This window comes from Populus trichocarpa, chromosome 8, assembly GCF_000002775.5.
Source record: "Populus trichocarpa isolate Nisqually-1 chromosome 8, P.trichocarpa_v4.1, whole genome shotgun sequence".
Lineage (NCBI taxonomy): Eukaryota > Viridiplantae > Streptophyta > Magnoliopsida > Malpighiales > Salicaceae > Populus > Populus trichocarpa.
Genome location: NC_037292.2, coordinates 6,079,364 through 6,094,977, shown reverse-complemented (window position 1 = coordinate 6,094,977; position 15,614 = coordinate 6,079,364). Strand labels below are relative to the sequence as shown.

General features: G+C 35.7%; 1 protein-coding gene and 1 non-coding gene across 3 annotated transcripts; both read left to right on the top strand.

Moving 5' to 3' along the window:
* Positions 1-5,899: 5,899 nt before the first annotated feature.
* TRNAD-GUC (transfer RNA aspartic acid (anticodon GUC)) lies at positions 5,900-5,971 on the top strand. Its single transcript has one exon. It is a non-coding gene; the product is annotated as a tRNA-Asp (tRNA).
* Positions 5,930-14,351, top strand: LOC7471070 (uncharacterized). 2 transcript variants are annotated; one of them, XM_024606571.2, is made up of 13 exons: positions 5,930-6,308; positions 7,053-7,160; positions 7,252-7,386; positions 7,934-8,524; positions 8,787-8,934; positions 9,070-9,894; positions 10,270-11,189; positions 11,290-11,375; positions 11,465-11,683; positions 12,413-12,541; positions 12,887-13,255; positions 13,625-13,740; positions 14,075-14,351. In XM_024606571.2, the coding sequence occupies exons 1-13, from the start codon at positions 6,174-6,176 to the stop codon at positions 14,176-14,178; spliced, it is 3,885 nt and encodes a 1,294-aa protein (XP_024462339.1). In that variant the 5' UTR covers positions 5,930-6,173; the 3' UTR covers positions 14,179-14,351. The 2 variants fall into 2 exon arrangements, with proteins under 2 accessions (XP_024462339.1, XP_024462340.1); XM_024606572.2 differs by having other exon boundaries at positions 6,290-6,308; positions 7,241-7,386.
* The last annotated feature ends 1,263 nt before the right edge of the window (positions 14,352-15,614 follow it).

Genomic DNA, 15,614 nt, shown 5'->3' with positions numbered 1-15,614 from the left:
AAAAGAATGATTAACTCTTGTTAAGAAATCATGATATTGGAAATTATTCTCCTTTCTTTCCCTGTAAGCAGTCATGAGTTATATAGCATCGTACGTCCCCTTTCCTGTCTTGATGTCGATAATAACACTTGTTATTTGTTTCCTAGCAAGGTGGCATCCCTAAGACCATTACATATAGTAATCTTAGGGAATGATCAGATTCACATAATCTTGATACGCAATAGTATATCCTCGCTATTAAAATCAAATAAATAAATAAATATTTTCTGCTCGCTTTACGAGTTCTATCTTAAAATTAGAAGTACACTGAAACAATGGAAAGCCTATAAATCACCAAACTACAACCCCATCTCTTAGCTGAATTTGCAAGTGAAGAAACTCCGGATTGGATCCTGTTGTCTTGTATCTATTCATTGCTGAAATTCTGTTGAAATATCCAACTGGATCCTTTTGTCTATATCTATCTATTCATGCCGGGCAGCAAGATGATTTTTTTTTTTAACGTTAAATATTTTATATTAATTGAAATTTGATATAATTTTTGGTAAAGGATATCTATAATTGTAAGCTTTTGCTATATAAGAGACCCGATTAAAACTAAAATGGACCGTCATAACAAAAGAGCTCTTTTATCCAAGAGAAAAGGGCAATTTGTAATTAATTAGATTGTAAAAGTGAAGAGGAAATAAAGTAAGCTATACGCATATATATATGAACAAATAAAATCGGTCATGTTTTGGCTTTCGATAAGTTAGTTCCTAGTGGTGAAGAAAAGACCCATCCAACTTAATCTCAAGTTCAATCAAGTCATGTTTTGGCTTTTGAGATAGATGACATATCTAAATCAATCATTCGAAGTGGTTTGACCAAGCTTTGATCTCAAAATGATACCATAAAAATCTCTTTAAATTTACGTAAATGTGAAGAATGCAATGTTATGGATTTTTCTTTCTCGGAGGTGCTGAGTTATATTGACTCTATCCCTTCATATATATAACCTTCATGAGTAGTAGAGTCCTTGTCTCTTAATTTGGAGATGCTTCGATGAACCTCGAAGCAGTTCGTATTCGCCCTGTTGTTTAGTCATCGCTCCACCCACTTCAATTCGTCATGAGCTATTTTTATTCCCCTTTTAAAGCCATCAACTTTTTCCTCCAGCTGGTAATATCATTTTATGTTTTCTAGTCACTGAGTCCATTAGCTCCGAGCCTAAGTGACGACATTCGCTATCATATCAATGAAGGTTTTATCATCTACGAGGCCCTCGCAACTCGCCTTCAATGGGACATCATAAGATGGGACCGTGACGAAGAAATGTTAGCAAAGAACAGCCCGTCAGCGAAACTAAAGTGGTAGGCATGGAAATCACCATTGCTGCTGATGATAAATACCAGTCAAATTGGAGATACCCAAGAATGGCAATGATGGTCAGGCTGAGCGAATAATTAATGTTTTAGCCAGAGACATTGACAATCTCACCACCAAATGACTAACACCAATGTCGAGTTAATTTATACAAGTAATGCAAGCAAACAATGAGGTCATAAGAGGTCATTGTGAACACACCCACGTGTTTGACAGAAGCCAAGATTTAGGCAATGACAGCATGCATGAATGCCTCCGACTAAATTTAGGTGCGAATGGAATAGGTATCAAATTGCTTAGAGGCTACTACTTGTACAATATATAGATGCTTCTTTATGGAACTTATTAAACAGTAACCTTCACGTTCTAATTATAAAACACAGAGGTTTTATCCCCAGAAATGAGATCCATCACAGTCTGTCTATAGGGATAATCATACACAACGTGACAAGTACATCTCATGAAAATTAGGAAGAGACGAATTGTTTTGAACAGCAGACCCAGGCTTGATGGAGTTAACCGCAAGGATATCATGGATTAGTGAGGCTTTGTATCCGCCAAGCAAAACAAGGCAAATTTAGACAAGGAAACACAGTGGAGGCAATCTAAGAGTGGTTTTTAGCTATCTCAAAGAGAAGACAAGAAAGCAGAACAAGGCATACCTCTCCACCTTGGCAAGCAAGATAATTTCTTACCCTGTTCATGAAGATTGGAAGTTACAAAATACAAGACAAGTGACGAGATGCGGTGTTGATACATGGACAATAGGATAATATTAATTAGTTAATTTTCTAGGAAATTATTTGTGCTTATCTATGTGATAGTTATTTGTTTATCATTATAAATATATAACGTGCCTGTAATGTTGCCATCATCGTAACATCCCAGGCAACTATACGCGCGTACGTGTTTATCTTACTTTTTTACTGTCTACTCTAGCAGTAGAGTGGTTTAAATTAGTTTAATTTATAGGTTAGCCACCACTTTCCATTCCATTTGATCTTTTGAGTTAATCTTTGATTGAGGAGTAGAACTTTCTAACTTTATTATTTATCCAAAAACAATATAATGGTAAAATTCGAGATGAACAAGTACTAGTTTCTATTAATGCTGTATCTGTTATGTATTAGGAAGGTAAGAACCAGAAGTTATTAAACCCGGATTGATGCTGTTTTAATAATATATTTAAAAATAAAATAAAAAACAACATAGTTTAAATATCTCTTATAAAATTAAAAGAGGATTTGACTGGATTGCTAGGTTATCTCACTGGATCACAGATAAAACTTAATAACACTTCTAGAACCATTTTAATAAAAAAATTAAAATAAAATTAACGGGCTAATACCCATGCCAATTGAGTGTTAAGATTGGTAAAGAAGAAGCGTCCATCCAAAATATCATGGGAAGCGTGAACGAGTGAAAAAGACAGTGTAGAGATGGTAACCTGCATGGGTTCCATCTTTTGTGGGTGCGGTGCTAAACGAGGAAATCTGAGAGAGACAGATGCTAAAGCTCAGGTCACCGTCACCCTAGTAAATCAAAATAGGAGATGGGTTTTGTGTCTTTTGTGATGGGACGATTCCTCATTTCCGAACATGGAAACAAAGCTATAGTAACGCCTGGTATCCTCACCTATCTCTGCTTGTATAAATCGGCCCCCTCCGTCTAGTTTTAGGTATCCATTACCCTCAAGGTCTCTCCTTAGTCCATTGTATAGTTAGCTAGTCATTGCCTTGGCTAGGCTTTTCATTAACCATGGAGTTTGACACAGGTTTTCATGGGTAATTGGCATCAAGTGTTTACCATTCAACGAGGCTCCCATGTCTTCCTTTTTTAATTTCTCCATCTTTCCTTAGACCTACTTACGTACCAGACCAGTTCACACACGTAGTTCTGTTCATCAACGGATTTGGACACGTTCATTGGTTCTATTGTCACCCCCTTTCTCTTCCTTTTAAGGAAATTCAGATTAGACATCTCCACTCCCATGTTCATGACCTCTTCACTTTAATTTCATGTTTCTTTCTCTTCATTCAAAACTAGTTTTCTTTTTTGAACAAGCCTGCATCCCTCTTGGATATTTTACAGTATTCGTTTTTGTTCATGTCTAATTGACATTTGTCCTGGAAAAAACTTTTCAGTTTTTATCACTGCCTTTTCAGTTTGAACGCAGGTAATTAACTGATCAAAGTTTTCAAATTAAAGTTAATTAAGATTCTTAAATCAGATGAATTATTTTAAACTAAAGAGAAAAATGCCGTGTAAAATCAGGTACAAAATTAATGAATAAATCTTGGCGTTTGGGAAGATAAATTAAAATTATAAATCTTTCGATTCTTTATTTCATTCTTTTCTTTTCTTTCTACAAGTCAAGCCTTTGATTTTAAGTTTCTACGGTCTCAAAGTTCTACCATGCAGAAACGATTGTTTTTTGATTGTTTTTTTTTTTTTTTAAGCGTATGTATCGATATGTTTGCAAGGAGGATTGCATGGGGTGTTCAATGGTTAGTTAATGTTAGAGATAGTAGAGAGGGAGAGGCGAGCTTAATTCCTGTAGTATATAGTTTGTAAGGAACAAATTTGACCACCAAAGCAAATATAAGGTACCAATTTGACCAACGATGTCCCCGTCTCATGACTAAGGTCATAAATTTGACGGGTTAACTCAATTGACTAAGTTATTTTTTTTCTTGATTGACTATTTTTTTTAATTTCATCATTTAATGTCGTGTCTAAATGAAAATTAGGCTTCATGATTTGTTTTGATTTGCTTCTTATTAGGTTATCACGACCTCGTGACCCAATAATAGTGTTTAACAGGTTAATCCTTGTGATACGACCTAATAGTTGACTTAACTAATTTTTTGTGTCATTTTTTTAATTAGAAATTCATAATTTTCATCATTCAACATTGGTTCCAACAAAGACGATTGGAAATTGAGTTTCATAATTTGTTTTGATTTGCTCTCTATAAGGTTATCTCAGTCTCGTAACCAAAGTCGTTGATTTGACAGGTTAACCCAAGTTAAATCAAATTATTTTTTTTATTTTTTTTCTACGAGGTTCTCTCGGTTTGATGACTTAGATCATGAGTTTAACAGATTGACTTGAGTTGTTTTTTTATGTTCTTTTTAATCACATCCTTCAATATTGGGCTGATTGGGGATTGAGATTCATAATTTGTTTTTATTTGCTTTCCATAGAGTCATCTCAGTTTGACAAGTTAACTCGGGTCACTTTTTAGGTCCCTTTTTAATTGATTTTTTTTTCAATCTCATCCTTTAACATTGGATCGATTGCTTCATAATTTATTTTTGATTTGCTTTCTATGAAGTTATCATAGTCTCACTACATGTTGTTATTTTAATATTAAAAAAAAATATCATCTTGAAATTTTTTTAATCAAACTATATTTTTACAGGTTGTATGAGTTATTTTTGAACTTGTAAAGTCAATTGAATAATATTGAATCAATTCTCACATGATTTGCATTTTTTTCATTAAAAAAATTAATAATATCTAAATATTTTTATTATAGTAAAAAGAAATTTAAACCGATTCAATATAGTGAGGTTGAATAACCTAGTATATACTAGGAGACCACGATTAATGGAGGCGCTCATGATGTTGGAGAAATAAAAGAGAGACTTGTATATATTTGTAGCGTGATTCTCCCTTGAATCTCACTTTCATACGAGTGAAAAAGCTAACATTACACCAAGAGAATTTAATAATCTTGATTAATGACGAAGAGAACGTCTAATTAAAAAATGTTAAATTCTTATTAACTTCTTATCAAATAGTCATTAATCAATCACACCGTGAAGACAAATGGAGCGTATTGTACCGTGAAAAAAAAAAAAGAGTACATAGATAAATATTAATAGAGTGTCATGCACCAGGTAAGGCTGGGTGTTTGTAATTTAAAATATTTTTTATTTAAAAATACAGTATATTTTCCAAAGACTGTCTAAGTTTTTATACCAGCCCTGAAAGTGTATCTGCTCTGAATTCAATAACAATTGAATTTGTAGCGAGGAGTACAAATGGTATTTTAAGGAAAATGATTTTTTATATTAAAGATACAAAATCAACACTAATTCTCTCAACAATCATATTTTTTTTATTACAATACATGTTTTCCCAACACTAAACACAATCCTTTATATATATAAACAGAATTAAACCTTATTTTCTTCAACTTCATATGATCGATGAGGAAAAAAAATTTAAAGACTCTTAAGATTTGCACATATTCAATTAAATATTTTCATAAACGAACCATGACCTTTCATGCTAGATGTTTAGAAATCAATAACAAAATAACTAGTTGATGTGTACTTAAACTAACTCGAATACCCTACATGAATAATAATAATAATAATAATAAATAAAAAAAAAACTAGCAAGTAACCGTAAATTTAGCATGATTCTGTTATGCCTATGATCACAAGGACGTTTCAGCATCAGAAAGGGAGTTCAGCTATTGTTAAGATATTTGTAAATACTTTGAAATTATTCTTACAACAAGGTCGTTGTAGTATAGTGGTGAGTATTCCCGCCTGTCACGCGGGTGACCCGGGTTCGATCCCCGGCAACGGCGAATTTGTTTTTTCGAAAGAAGTTATCCTATTCGATTTATTATTTTTGTTTCAAAAAATTATCTAAGCTAGCATGTGAGAGGGAACTTTAAATTTCCACTCCCGCCATTAAAATCCTCTATTCCTCCCGCTCTCGCATCAATCAATCAGTACCGTACAGTCTTTCTACTAAGCAAATTCGCATTTGATTTCTTATTCTTTTAAATGGCGAAATCTAAACTAAAGGAAGAAGGAGAAGATCGAGAGGAGGCGGAGAAAACAGGCGGTCTTGAATTAGTTTCAATCGGATCTCTCTATAGCGGTGGCGCCTGGGACAAGAAGTACTGGAGCTCTACTAGGGTTCGTTCTTTGGTTTTCTTTTTCAATTTTTCAATTTTAATCTAGTTAAATCCATCAACGCTTTAATACCTTCTCGACATCTTTTGATCTTTGTTTTAAATTCCAATTTGTATAGTGAACTTTTAATGGTTATTTCAATTATATTATGCAAATATTTGATTATTCGTCTAATGGTTCTAAATTTGGAGATAGATCCGATTCGACTAGTATGGATTTAAGCTGGTTAGTAGTTGATTCCATTTCATTTTCTGTAGTTTACAACAGACTTCGGCAATCCGTGTTGATTTGTCAGCCTAGGGCTTGGAAAATGCTGTTTAGGGTTTGAGGTTTTATTCATCTTTTGATTGGGTGGTTAGATTTGAAGAATTTGCTGCTAGAATTTTCTGGTAGTAGATAAATTAAGGCTTCAAATGGTGCTTTTAATTTTGAGGATCAAGACTAGGATGAAGGAAGTATCTAAACTAAGTACGCATGTAATGCATTTGAAACATAATATACTGCTTCACTTTCGAAGTTTTGATAAAATTACTTGTTTTGATGCATCTTGGGTGTGTGTTGGTGAAGCATAGGGCTGTTCTGCTTGTTTTGTGGATTTGGCTCCTTATCAAGGATTAGCAAAAGCATTCCAATGTGGTTTCAGAAATAACAAAGTGAAGTCTCTTAGAAATTTGTAGAAAACTATAGACTGTGGTCCGTGTCATATTATGTCATGTATTTTGTCACCTTAATTCTGTTATTTTGTAGGGTAAAGATCGGTATCCTTATCCTGTTGGATACCAAGCTCGTCGAGCTTACAATGGGGGAGCTTATAAGATGGAAATTCATGAAGGTCCTAAAGGGCCTTTATTTGCGGTTTGTACTTAGCCCTTTTGGTTTTTATCATTCTTAGCTAGTTTTACGCAAAGGTAGAAAGATAAGAATGACAAATACAGTACTGCTGCAGATCACTTCCACTGATGGATATTCATGTTCCGGTCAAACTCCTGATATTGTGTGGCAGAAATTTCAGAAGAATTGTTGCCCTCACACAAAGATTTGGCATGGAAAAAGATTTTCATGCATGATAGATGGCATAGAGGTAAATCTTGGTTCCTTCCTAAAATCAGTTCAATCTTGAAATCACATTTATTGCAAATATTTAGTGTCGTATCACACCTTTATCATATTCAGACATTCATCTTGCAGAAACTGGAATGAGCTTTGCTCACATCCAATATAAGCCTCTAACCTTTGTAGCTAAGATGCATTGATGTTCACATTAGTTACATTTGACTGGTATTAGACTTTACAGAAGTCCAACATATATAACCTCAGTTTGCAGTAAGCTGGCCACATTTGTAATTTTTTTGAGGTTTCATCTCAGTGGCCCTTGTTGTTCTATTGCTTGCAACTTATGAAAGTAATGGCTCTTCCAGATTACTTCGTTAATATAACTAGAAATTGTTTATACCTTCTGATTGTTTCCTTTGTATTAATCTTCAAGCTGCATGGTGTTCAATTGATTAGTGTCCTGACAAGCAGGAGACTGACTTCCTCTATTATCAATTGCAAAACTAGGGAAAGATAAGGAAAAGGAACCTCATTTTGTGCTAAAAAATTCCTTCTCTTATGCTTGAGCAATGCAGTTTTTTGGGTTCAAAAATCCATTTGTCCAGAGGTTACTACGAGAACTGGTGACAAATGTAAATGGGATTGCAGAACAGAGCCCACTATCCCCCAGCTTCTCCAATGGGTCCACTGGAACAGAGCTAAATAACCGATGCACAGATGCATGCACACATCCCAATCTACCACCCTACTTGGCAAGATCTCAGGTTAAGGGAAAGAGAAGTAAGAGCCAAAAAATTACGAATCCTGAGTCATTAAGTACTGCTAGCTTTAAAAGATCCCGAGCTGAAGATGTAATGTATATTGCCGAGCCATCTGATTCAGCTTCCAAAACTCATAAGCAATGGAGGTCTACTTTAAGTTTTAACCAAGAGCAGGAGTCTTGTAAACTTCCAGTAACATTGTCAACTGCAGTTTGCTTAAAACCTGTAGCTGGAGGAGAAACTGATCACTCATCAGCCAAGGATGATTTTCCCTTGAAGTCAGTTGACTTCTCTGATCATCTTACAGAAAAAGCTGCCCCTGGGCCTGAAGAAAGCATGCTTGCTTGGTCTAAAAGTTCTAAATCCACCACTGGAGTCGTCAACTTGTCTGTGGAAGATAAAATTGTTAGTGCCTTTTCACTCGTTGCTTCCGAACTTTTTCGCCTCTTGACACTATTGAATTGATAGACATTTACATAACCCGTGAGTTTTTGTTTACTTCCTGCTACCTTTGTACGGTATCTTAGGTTCTTACATTAATGAACTGAGCCAGTTACATTTTTTGTACCCCTATTCAGAAAATTCTTCATTTCTCCCAATTGTCGGAAATATTCATGTTTCTTTAGTCAAATTGGCCTAGTATGAGAAACATTCTTTTATGTAACAGCTTGATAGGTCACTGGATACTAAAGTGGAAGGGTCAAATTTTACAATGTCAGTGGAAGGCCAGGCTGAAGATGCAACAGCTCCAAAAGACCAGCCATGTGTACCCAATGTTGATCTTTGTGCACCTGATACCTTAGATTTTGAGCAAGGTATTCCTTAACTTATTCATGCTTTTTTCCCGAGTTGGTGAAATTGGAGTGCCCAAGTGCTCTCCTGTTCAACTTTTGGTGATGTATCATCTTCTCCAAATATCCATTTTCTGTCTTGACACTAGTTTGATGCAGATAATATTACAAATTCTGCTCAAGCTACCCATGATATAAGTGCTTGCAGTGTCAGAGAAGAGTTACTGGTGACTGAGGCCATCACTTCCCAAGGACTTATAACTGAATCGCACCCAGAAGAAGTAATAGGCACACCCAACTCAAATGGGAATTCTGAAAGAAGTGATTTTGATTCAGCAGGTCAAGACATAGCCAAGTCAATGATGACGTTTCTGCTTCCTCAAGCAATACCTCTGCTCAAAAACAAGTCAAGAAAAAAGAAGACCATTGGTTATTCAGAGATTTTGCCTAATACACCAAAACCTCATGAAAATAATGATGAAAATCTCCAATTCGTGGAGGCTCAATCTCCTTGTGTATATGGTTCAGTTCTCCCAGGTTCTGAGCATGTGAAGTCTGTTGTTCTTGACAGTTTTGATGGTGACCAATGTGGGGTTCATGTAACAAACCAGCCAATATCACCCTCCAATACTGCTGAGGCTGATCAACCTTGTTTTGATACAGATGCATGTCCTCCCTGCAGAGTGGATCAGTTTGTTAATATAGATGGGACGGAGTCATCAGTTTGTCAGTTTGACACTGATGGGATTAAAGACATCTTTTGTCACAACCAAGTGCAAAGCAAAGTGCAATTGGCTTTGGATAAAAGGCATCGGGATGATTATCTATACCCTTATGAATCTGTTTCTGGCATCAAGTCTGCCAATGAAAATGTTTTGTATGAAGAAAATCAGGATATTTGCAAAAAAATGGATGAAAACTCAATTGGTACCAAATTCCTTCCTGGGGAAAAAGACCTCAACCTTGGAACAGATTTCAATGATGGTAATGTCTGTCATCATTTCTAGTCAATTCTGTATCAGTTCCACTTGTTGATAATATGTCCAAAACCAAACTTATAATGGTGAACTGAACTGCAGTCTAGCCCATGAGACAAGGCGCATATTCCCTACTGGCCTTCAAGTGAAAATACATGCCCTTTCCATGTAGTTTCTGTGTCTTCATGAACTGCTTATCTTGGAATCGTATGTTACCAATTTGAGCAGGAACTTTGTATATGTAAATCAATGCATGTGCAGAAAACCTTGTTCAAAGCTGTATATGGACCAGCTAAATTCTGAAATTCTTGTGCATTTGCATTATTTCAGATCCTTTGATGTTAAATTTCAACTAAACCACATATTGGTTGTTTTCTTGCAGTGGTTACTAAAAGTAATATGAGCCAAAGAGGTTTAGGCGCTTCTGTGCAAATATTAAGGAATGACATCAGTGTCAAGGCTGAGACTTCTGAATCAGGCAATTTGTCTACTGCTCAAGTGACAAAAAACGTATATACCAGAAAAAAGGTCTCAAAAGCAGCATCTTCAACAAGAAAATGTAATGCTTCATTCTCAGAAAGTATTATATGTAGAAATTTGAGAGATGATTCTATCCCAGAAACTACAAGAACTTTACTTAACTCAGAGATGTTCCAGATGAGTTCTTCTGTGGACAAACCACATAAAAATGCTATTTTTGGTTCTGAACCCATGGTTGGAGACCAGCTCAACGGTATGCAGATAGACGAAACTACTAGTAATCCCAACCCTTTATCAGAGAGCAAGTTGCCTTTTGTATCACAAACTCAAACATTTTCCGGTGCTTCCATGGGCAAAGATGCTTCAAATCTTTTTGCTGCAACGGTTTCAAAAATAGAAGAACCGCATGCTTATTCTGAAGGCAGGCTGGTTGTGAGCCAGAATACCTCCGATACAAATGGACCACCAGTATTATCTGCGGAGCTAGGAACAGCATTCTCTTGCTATAACACATCCAGTGTCAAGGAAGTTCAGACTAACTCAGACCTAAAACTACATAGGAACTTGAAGCACAACAATGAACTAGAGGGTAACTTTGAGCTTGTGGGGTGCTATCTTCACCCCATGCCTGTTTTGTCACTGTTGGTGGTTACAAAAGGAGATGAAATCAATGTTTGTGCTCTGTGTGGTCATTTGGTAGATAAAAACAGAACCCTGTTTCTGTACAAGCTAGCAATTGAAGAAACAAGAACAGGGAACCCTTCTTTTGTTGGCCACACATCAGTAACGTTTCCATTTTCAACAGATATCTTTGGTAGAGAAGTAAGAAATAGATGCATTGTTAATAATTAACTGAATTCTTTGGTTGTTGTGCTTGCAACTTATTGTCATAATTTTGACTCTGTTTGTTACTCTTCACTAGACTGCACTTGAACGATCTGGCCTGCAACTAACCCCAGATGGGCAGAATCTTGTTTTACTTGGCAGCATGAAAACACCTTATTGCAGGTTGATTACTCCTGTGGGTTTATATTATAGAAAAGATTATATGTGATAAAAGTAAGGTTTGGGCACTAATATCCCATATATTTCATCAGGGAAGGAAGAACAGATTGTTTGTGCTCAACTTGTTCATTAAACTGCTCTGAGCAAAGTACAGTGAAAATTGTGCAAGTAAAAACTGGATATGTTTCAGTCCTGGTAAAATTGAGTACATTTGACAGCATGCAGTGTATATTGGTCTGTGAACCTAACCATCTAATTGCTGCTGGAGAGAGTGGGAGACTACATCTCTGGACCATGAATTCAGCTTGGAGGTAAGTTTTTCTGAGATAGTGTCCATTTCGTTTGACTTCAGTTCCTCAAACTATTTACATGGTTTGATATCTGTGTTGAGTCTGAAATGTTTAATTTAGGCTAATTTTCTCAATGCGGCCAACTGGTTTCCTTCATAAACAATTCATTTGCTCTCTGGCGTATAATCCTTTATAAATTGATCATATTTGTACTAATCTGCAATACCAGTGTTTACCAATCAAATTGTGTTGGAAATGACTGCTCTTGCTTCTCACCCAATCCTCCAAACTAGGTGCTTCTTGATCTTTTGAGGTCATTTTTATGCCATAATTGTCCGTGCCTGATTCAATAGTCAATCAGAGGAAAAGTCAGTTACCCTAAATGCTTGTCCTCTATATTTATTCCAGTAATATTTGGTTCAGAGCTTTACCAATATATACCATCCTTAATGGGTTCAAGCTTTTGAATTTTCTCCTTGGCAAGGTGGTTATATTTTTCGAAGGAAGTGGTTCAGGAATTTTGGATAAATTGATGTTAATGTGTTCATCTTTTTATTGAGATTAGCTGCTGTTCAAAAGTTCAAACTTAATGAAGGCATGCTATTTTTTATTAGTCCCTAGAATGCTATTTCGGTCGCTTGATTCATGGGAGATAGCTTTGATTTTGCTTGTTTGAGTTGGCAGCTTCTGATCAGGCTATCTATCTATTCCTTGTGTACAGTTTTCATATTTTTTTTTCAAAATTTGCAGTGCACCAACAGAAGAATTTATCATTTCAGCTAACGATTGCATATCCCCTTGCATAGTGGAGTTGAAGAGGGTTCCGAACTGTGCTTCTGTAGTTGTTGGGAATAACGGCTTCGGGGAATTTACTGTCTGGTATGCTGCTGACAAGATATCTCCTTTGATTCAAAGTTGTTTGATATGGCAACAATGTGTGTAATTATCAGTACTTGTTGGTCAGCATTGTGAAAGCCTTTAACTATTGAAATTTCTCCCAACTTTATATTTGATTACTCATTATATATCTCTGCCGTGACTTTTGTTGTCTGCCTTGGATTTTTTTATCTGAAGCTACAATCCGCTTGTATTTGCACAAGGTTTCTAAATTATGTTCCTCTCCCTTTAACAACTTCCCCCCAAAATAAAGCTGAGAGAAACAGACATCAGTTTCATGATTGTTCTGAATTCCATCTGTATCTGATTGCAAGTAATTTCTTCCAGGGATGTCTCAAGGCGCATGTTCATGGCAAGGGTCTCTTCTCCAAGTGCTTCAGCATGTCAATTCTTTCCAATCAGTTCGTTTACTTGGCAAAGAGTAGTCCATGGTTTCCATTATTCTACTGTGGAGGAGCAAATCGATGGAATCGTAGATGCAACAAAATTATGGTTTTCAGAGAACAGTGAGTATTATTCCTTACCTCCATTGGATGGAGAAGATATTGCCATCTGGCTTCTTGTCTCAACCATTCCTGAGTTGGATACTCAAGAAGACTATATATCAAGTGATTGCGGTATAAATCCAGTTGGGTGGTGGAGGCTAGCTCTACTGGTGAAAAATATGTTGATCCTCGGAAAAGCATTGGATCCAAGGTGCCCACAATTTTTTTTTTAAGTTTGAAATTATATTCCTCTTCTCCAAACCTTGCTAGGTGTTTGCTGTGCTTTCCCTTTTCAGCAGACTACAGAAATGCAGTTGGTTTAAAGCACTTGAAGATCATATATAAGATTCTATGAGGAATGTTTGCTCCATTGTCTCTTTACCATTAGTGATCATGTTTCCATTTTAAGTTGATGGTTTGATATATGAAGATATTTTTGCTGTTAAATGCTTGTGTAAACATCATTATAGGCAAGCATTTTAGTTACTCTTGGCTGTATGTCCAGAAGTTTTTTCTATTATCTGAGACATTGAGTCAGCTGTTTAAAAGTTCACAAGTATGACCGGGAAGTACTGTGCAGGGCTGCTGCTATTGGTTCGTCATCTGGCAATGGAATCATTGGCACATTTGATGGACTTGTTTATATGTGGGAATTTACAACAGGGACTAGACTTGGCACTCTGCACCATTTTGAAGGTATACTTCAGTTTGAGTAATCCAGGCTTGTATTTTATGCTATTCCATGGCATCACATTGATTGGGGAATTATCCGCCTAGCCTTGTGCATGAATCCCTTCCGCATGATCTTACAGTATCAGTTCTTGACCCTTCCAAATCTCATATAATGTTAGAAAATCATTTTCAACACCAAATTCGCATGCTTTTAGCATCAAGTATATGAACTTTAGTTTCGGTTGTGAAATCTAGCAAGAGTCTAGTGAACTTTAAACCTTTTTGTATTAGTGCTTTGATAAACTTTGGTGGCTGCTTTTATTTTGTTGTTGTTGTTTGATCAATTCTCTCTCACCAGGTGAAAGTGTTTCCTGTATTGCTACTGACAATTCGAAGCCAGGAGTCATTTCAGTAGCAGGCGACAAAGGCCAATTACTGGTCTATCGACGGTCTTGCAAATGAATGAGATAGGGTAACATGTTATATTTTCTTCAAATTTCTGTCACAGTTCGTCGAGTGCCCTGGGCAGAGAATTGAGCTTAACAACTGATTCTCTTCGAGTTATGATCTGAATCAGTACAAGGTTGACTTTCCATTGCTCACAAATATAAAGATTTGAGATTCCCTTGTTGCGCTTTTGCTGGATAACCAATGGAGTTATGCCATCCTATATTCCTATTCAAGTAAATAAAAGCGCGTAAGTATATGAATTTACAAATTAAGACGAAAGCAATTTTCATGATAATTAATATTTCGTGGCAATCATCATTGCATCTTGCTGCTTATCAGCATTTATTTTTTGCTAATCCTTTCTTGCCAGCAGTTTGCTTTTCCAGGTAAGTTCCGTATGGTATAGTTACTCTTGTTTGTTAGTTAATCAGTCTGGTGTATTTTTAGAGGGTGATAAGGCCCTCCTATTGTATTGTGGTGGTTCAAATTACCGTCTGCTTTCACGATTTCACCATTTATTTTAAAATTGGAGACGACAGCACGTCATATCTTAGTGACTTTTTGAAGCCCCGGTGCATGTCGAAATTCGAAATCATTGGATCAGTCTGCCCCATGTTATGTGTTTCGCATTCGTTTATTAAATAATAAACAACTATAAAACCATAGAATAGAAGACACGCGCATTGGAGCAATCATGGTCTCGGAAACCTAAAAGAATGCATGCTATGCCATGTCAAAGTAAATGGTGACAGAAAGCCATCTCTTTCTTTTCTTGTCAGTTTCTCAAAAGAAACTTCTGCCATCTATCACCTTTTTTTAATTATTTTTATGTTTTCTCTGTAGAAAAAAAAATATTTTTTTAATGTTATTTGATTGTATAGATATTAAAAATGAATTTTAAAAAATAAAAAAAATATTATTTTAATATATTTTTAAATAAAAAACAATTAAATTTATCAACTCTGCTGGTAACTTTATCCCTCTAAAAGTTAAATTAAACTCTTTTGTCCTCCAAGAGTCCAGGGAATCCAACAATATAAGATCCATGACAGCTGACAAAAATGCCAGCCAAGTGGGGTTCGCTCCCAGTCTATGACCATGTTCATTAGATCCAGGCGTGCCCAACTTTAAAAAAAACCAGGTCATTATCCAATCCCTATTTCCACTTAACGAGACAATAAAGTTAAATTGTCGGAGTTTCAATTCAAATATTTTTCTGCCAAAAAATGTTATCCTCTCAAAATGAAAATGCAAGAAGAGGAAACCAGTTGTTGGCCCACCACAAATTTTCAAACTCATCTGTCATTCCCCTAACGAATTTCAATTTCAAATCTGATGCGGCTGTTTGGCATTGGAGTTAAAATTGTGCATGGAAGTCTTTTAGATGTATATTTAATTTTTTAAAAATATTTAATTAATATTTTTTTTAGTATTTTATGATAATTTAA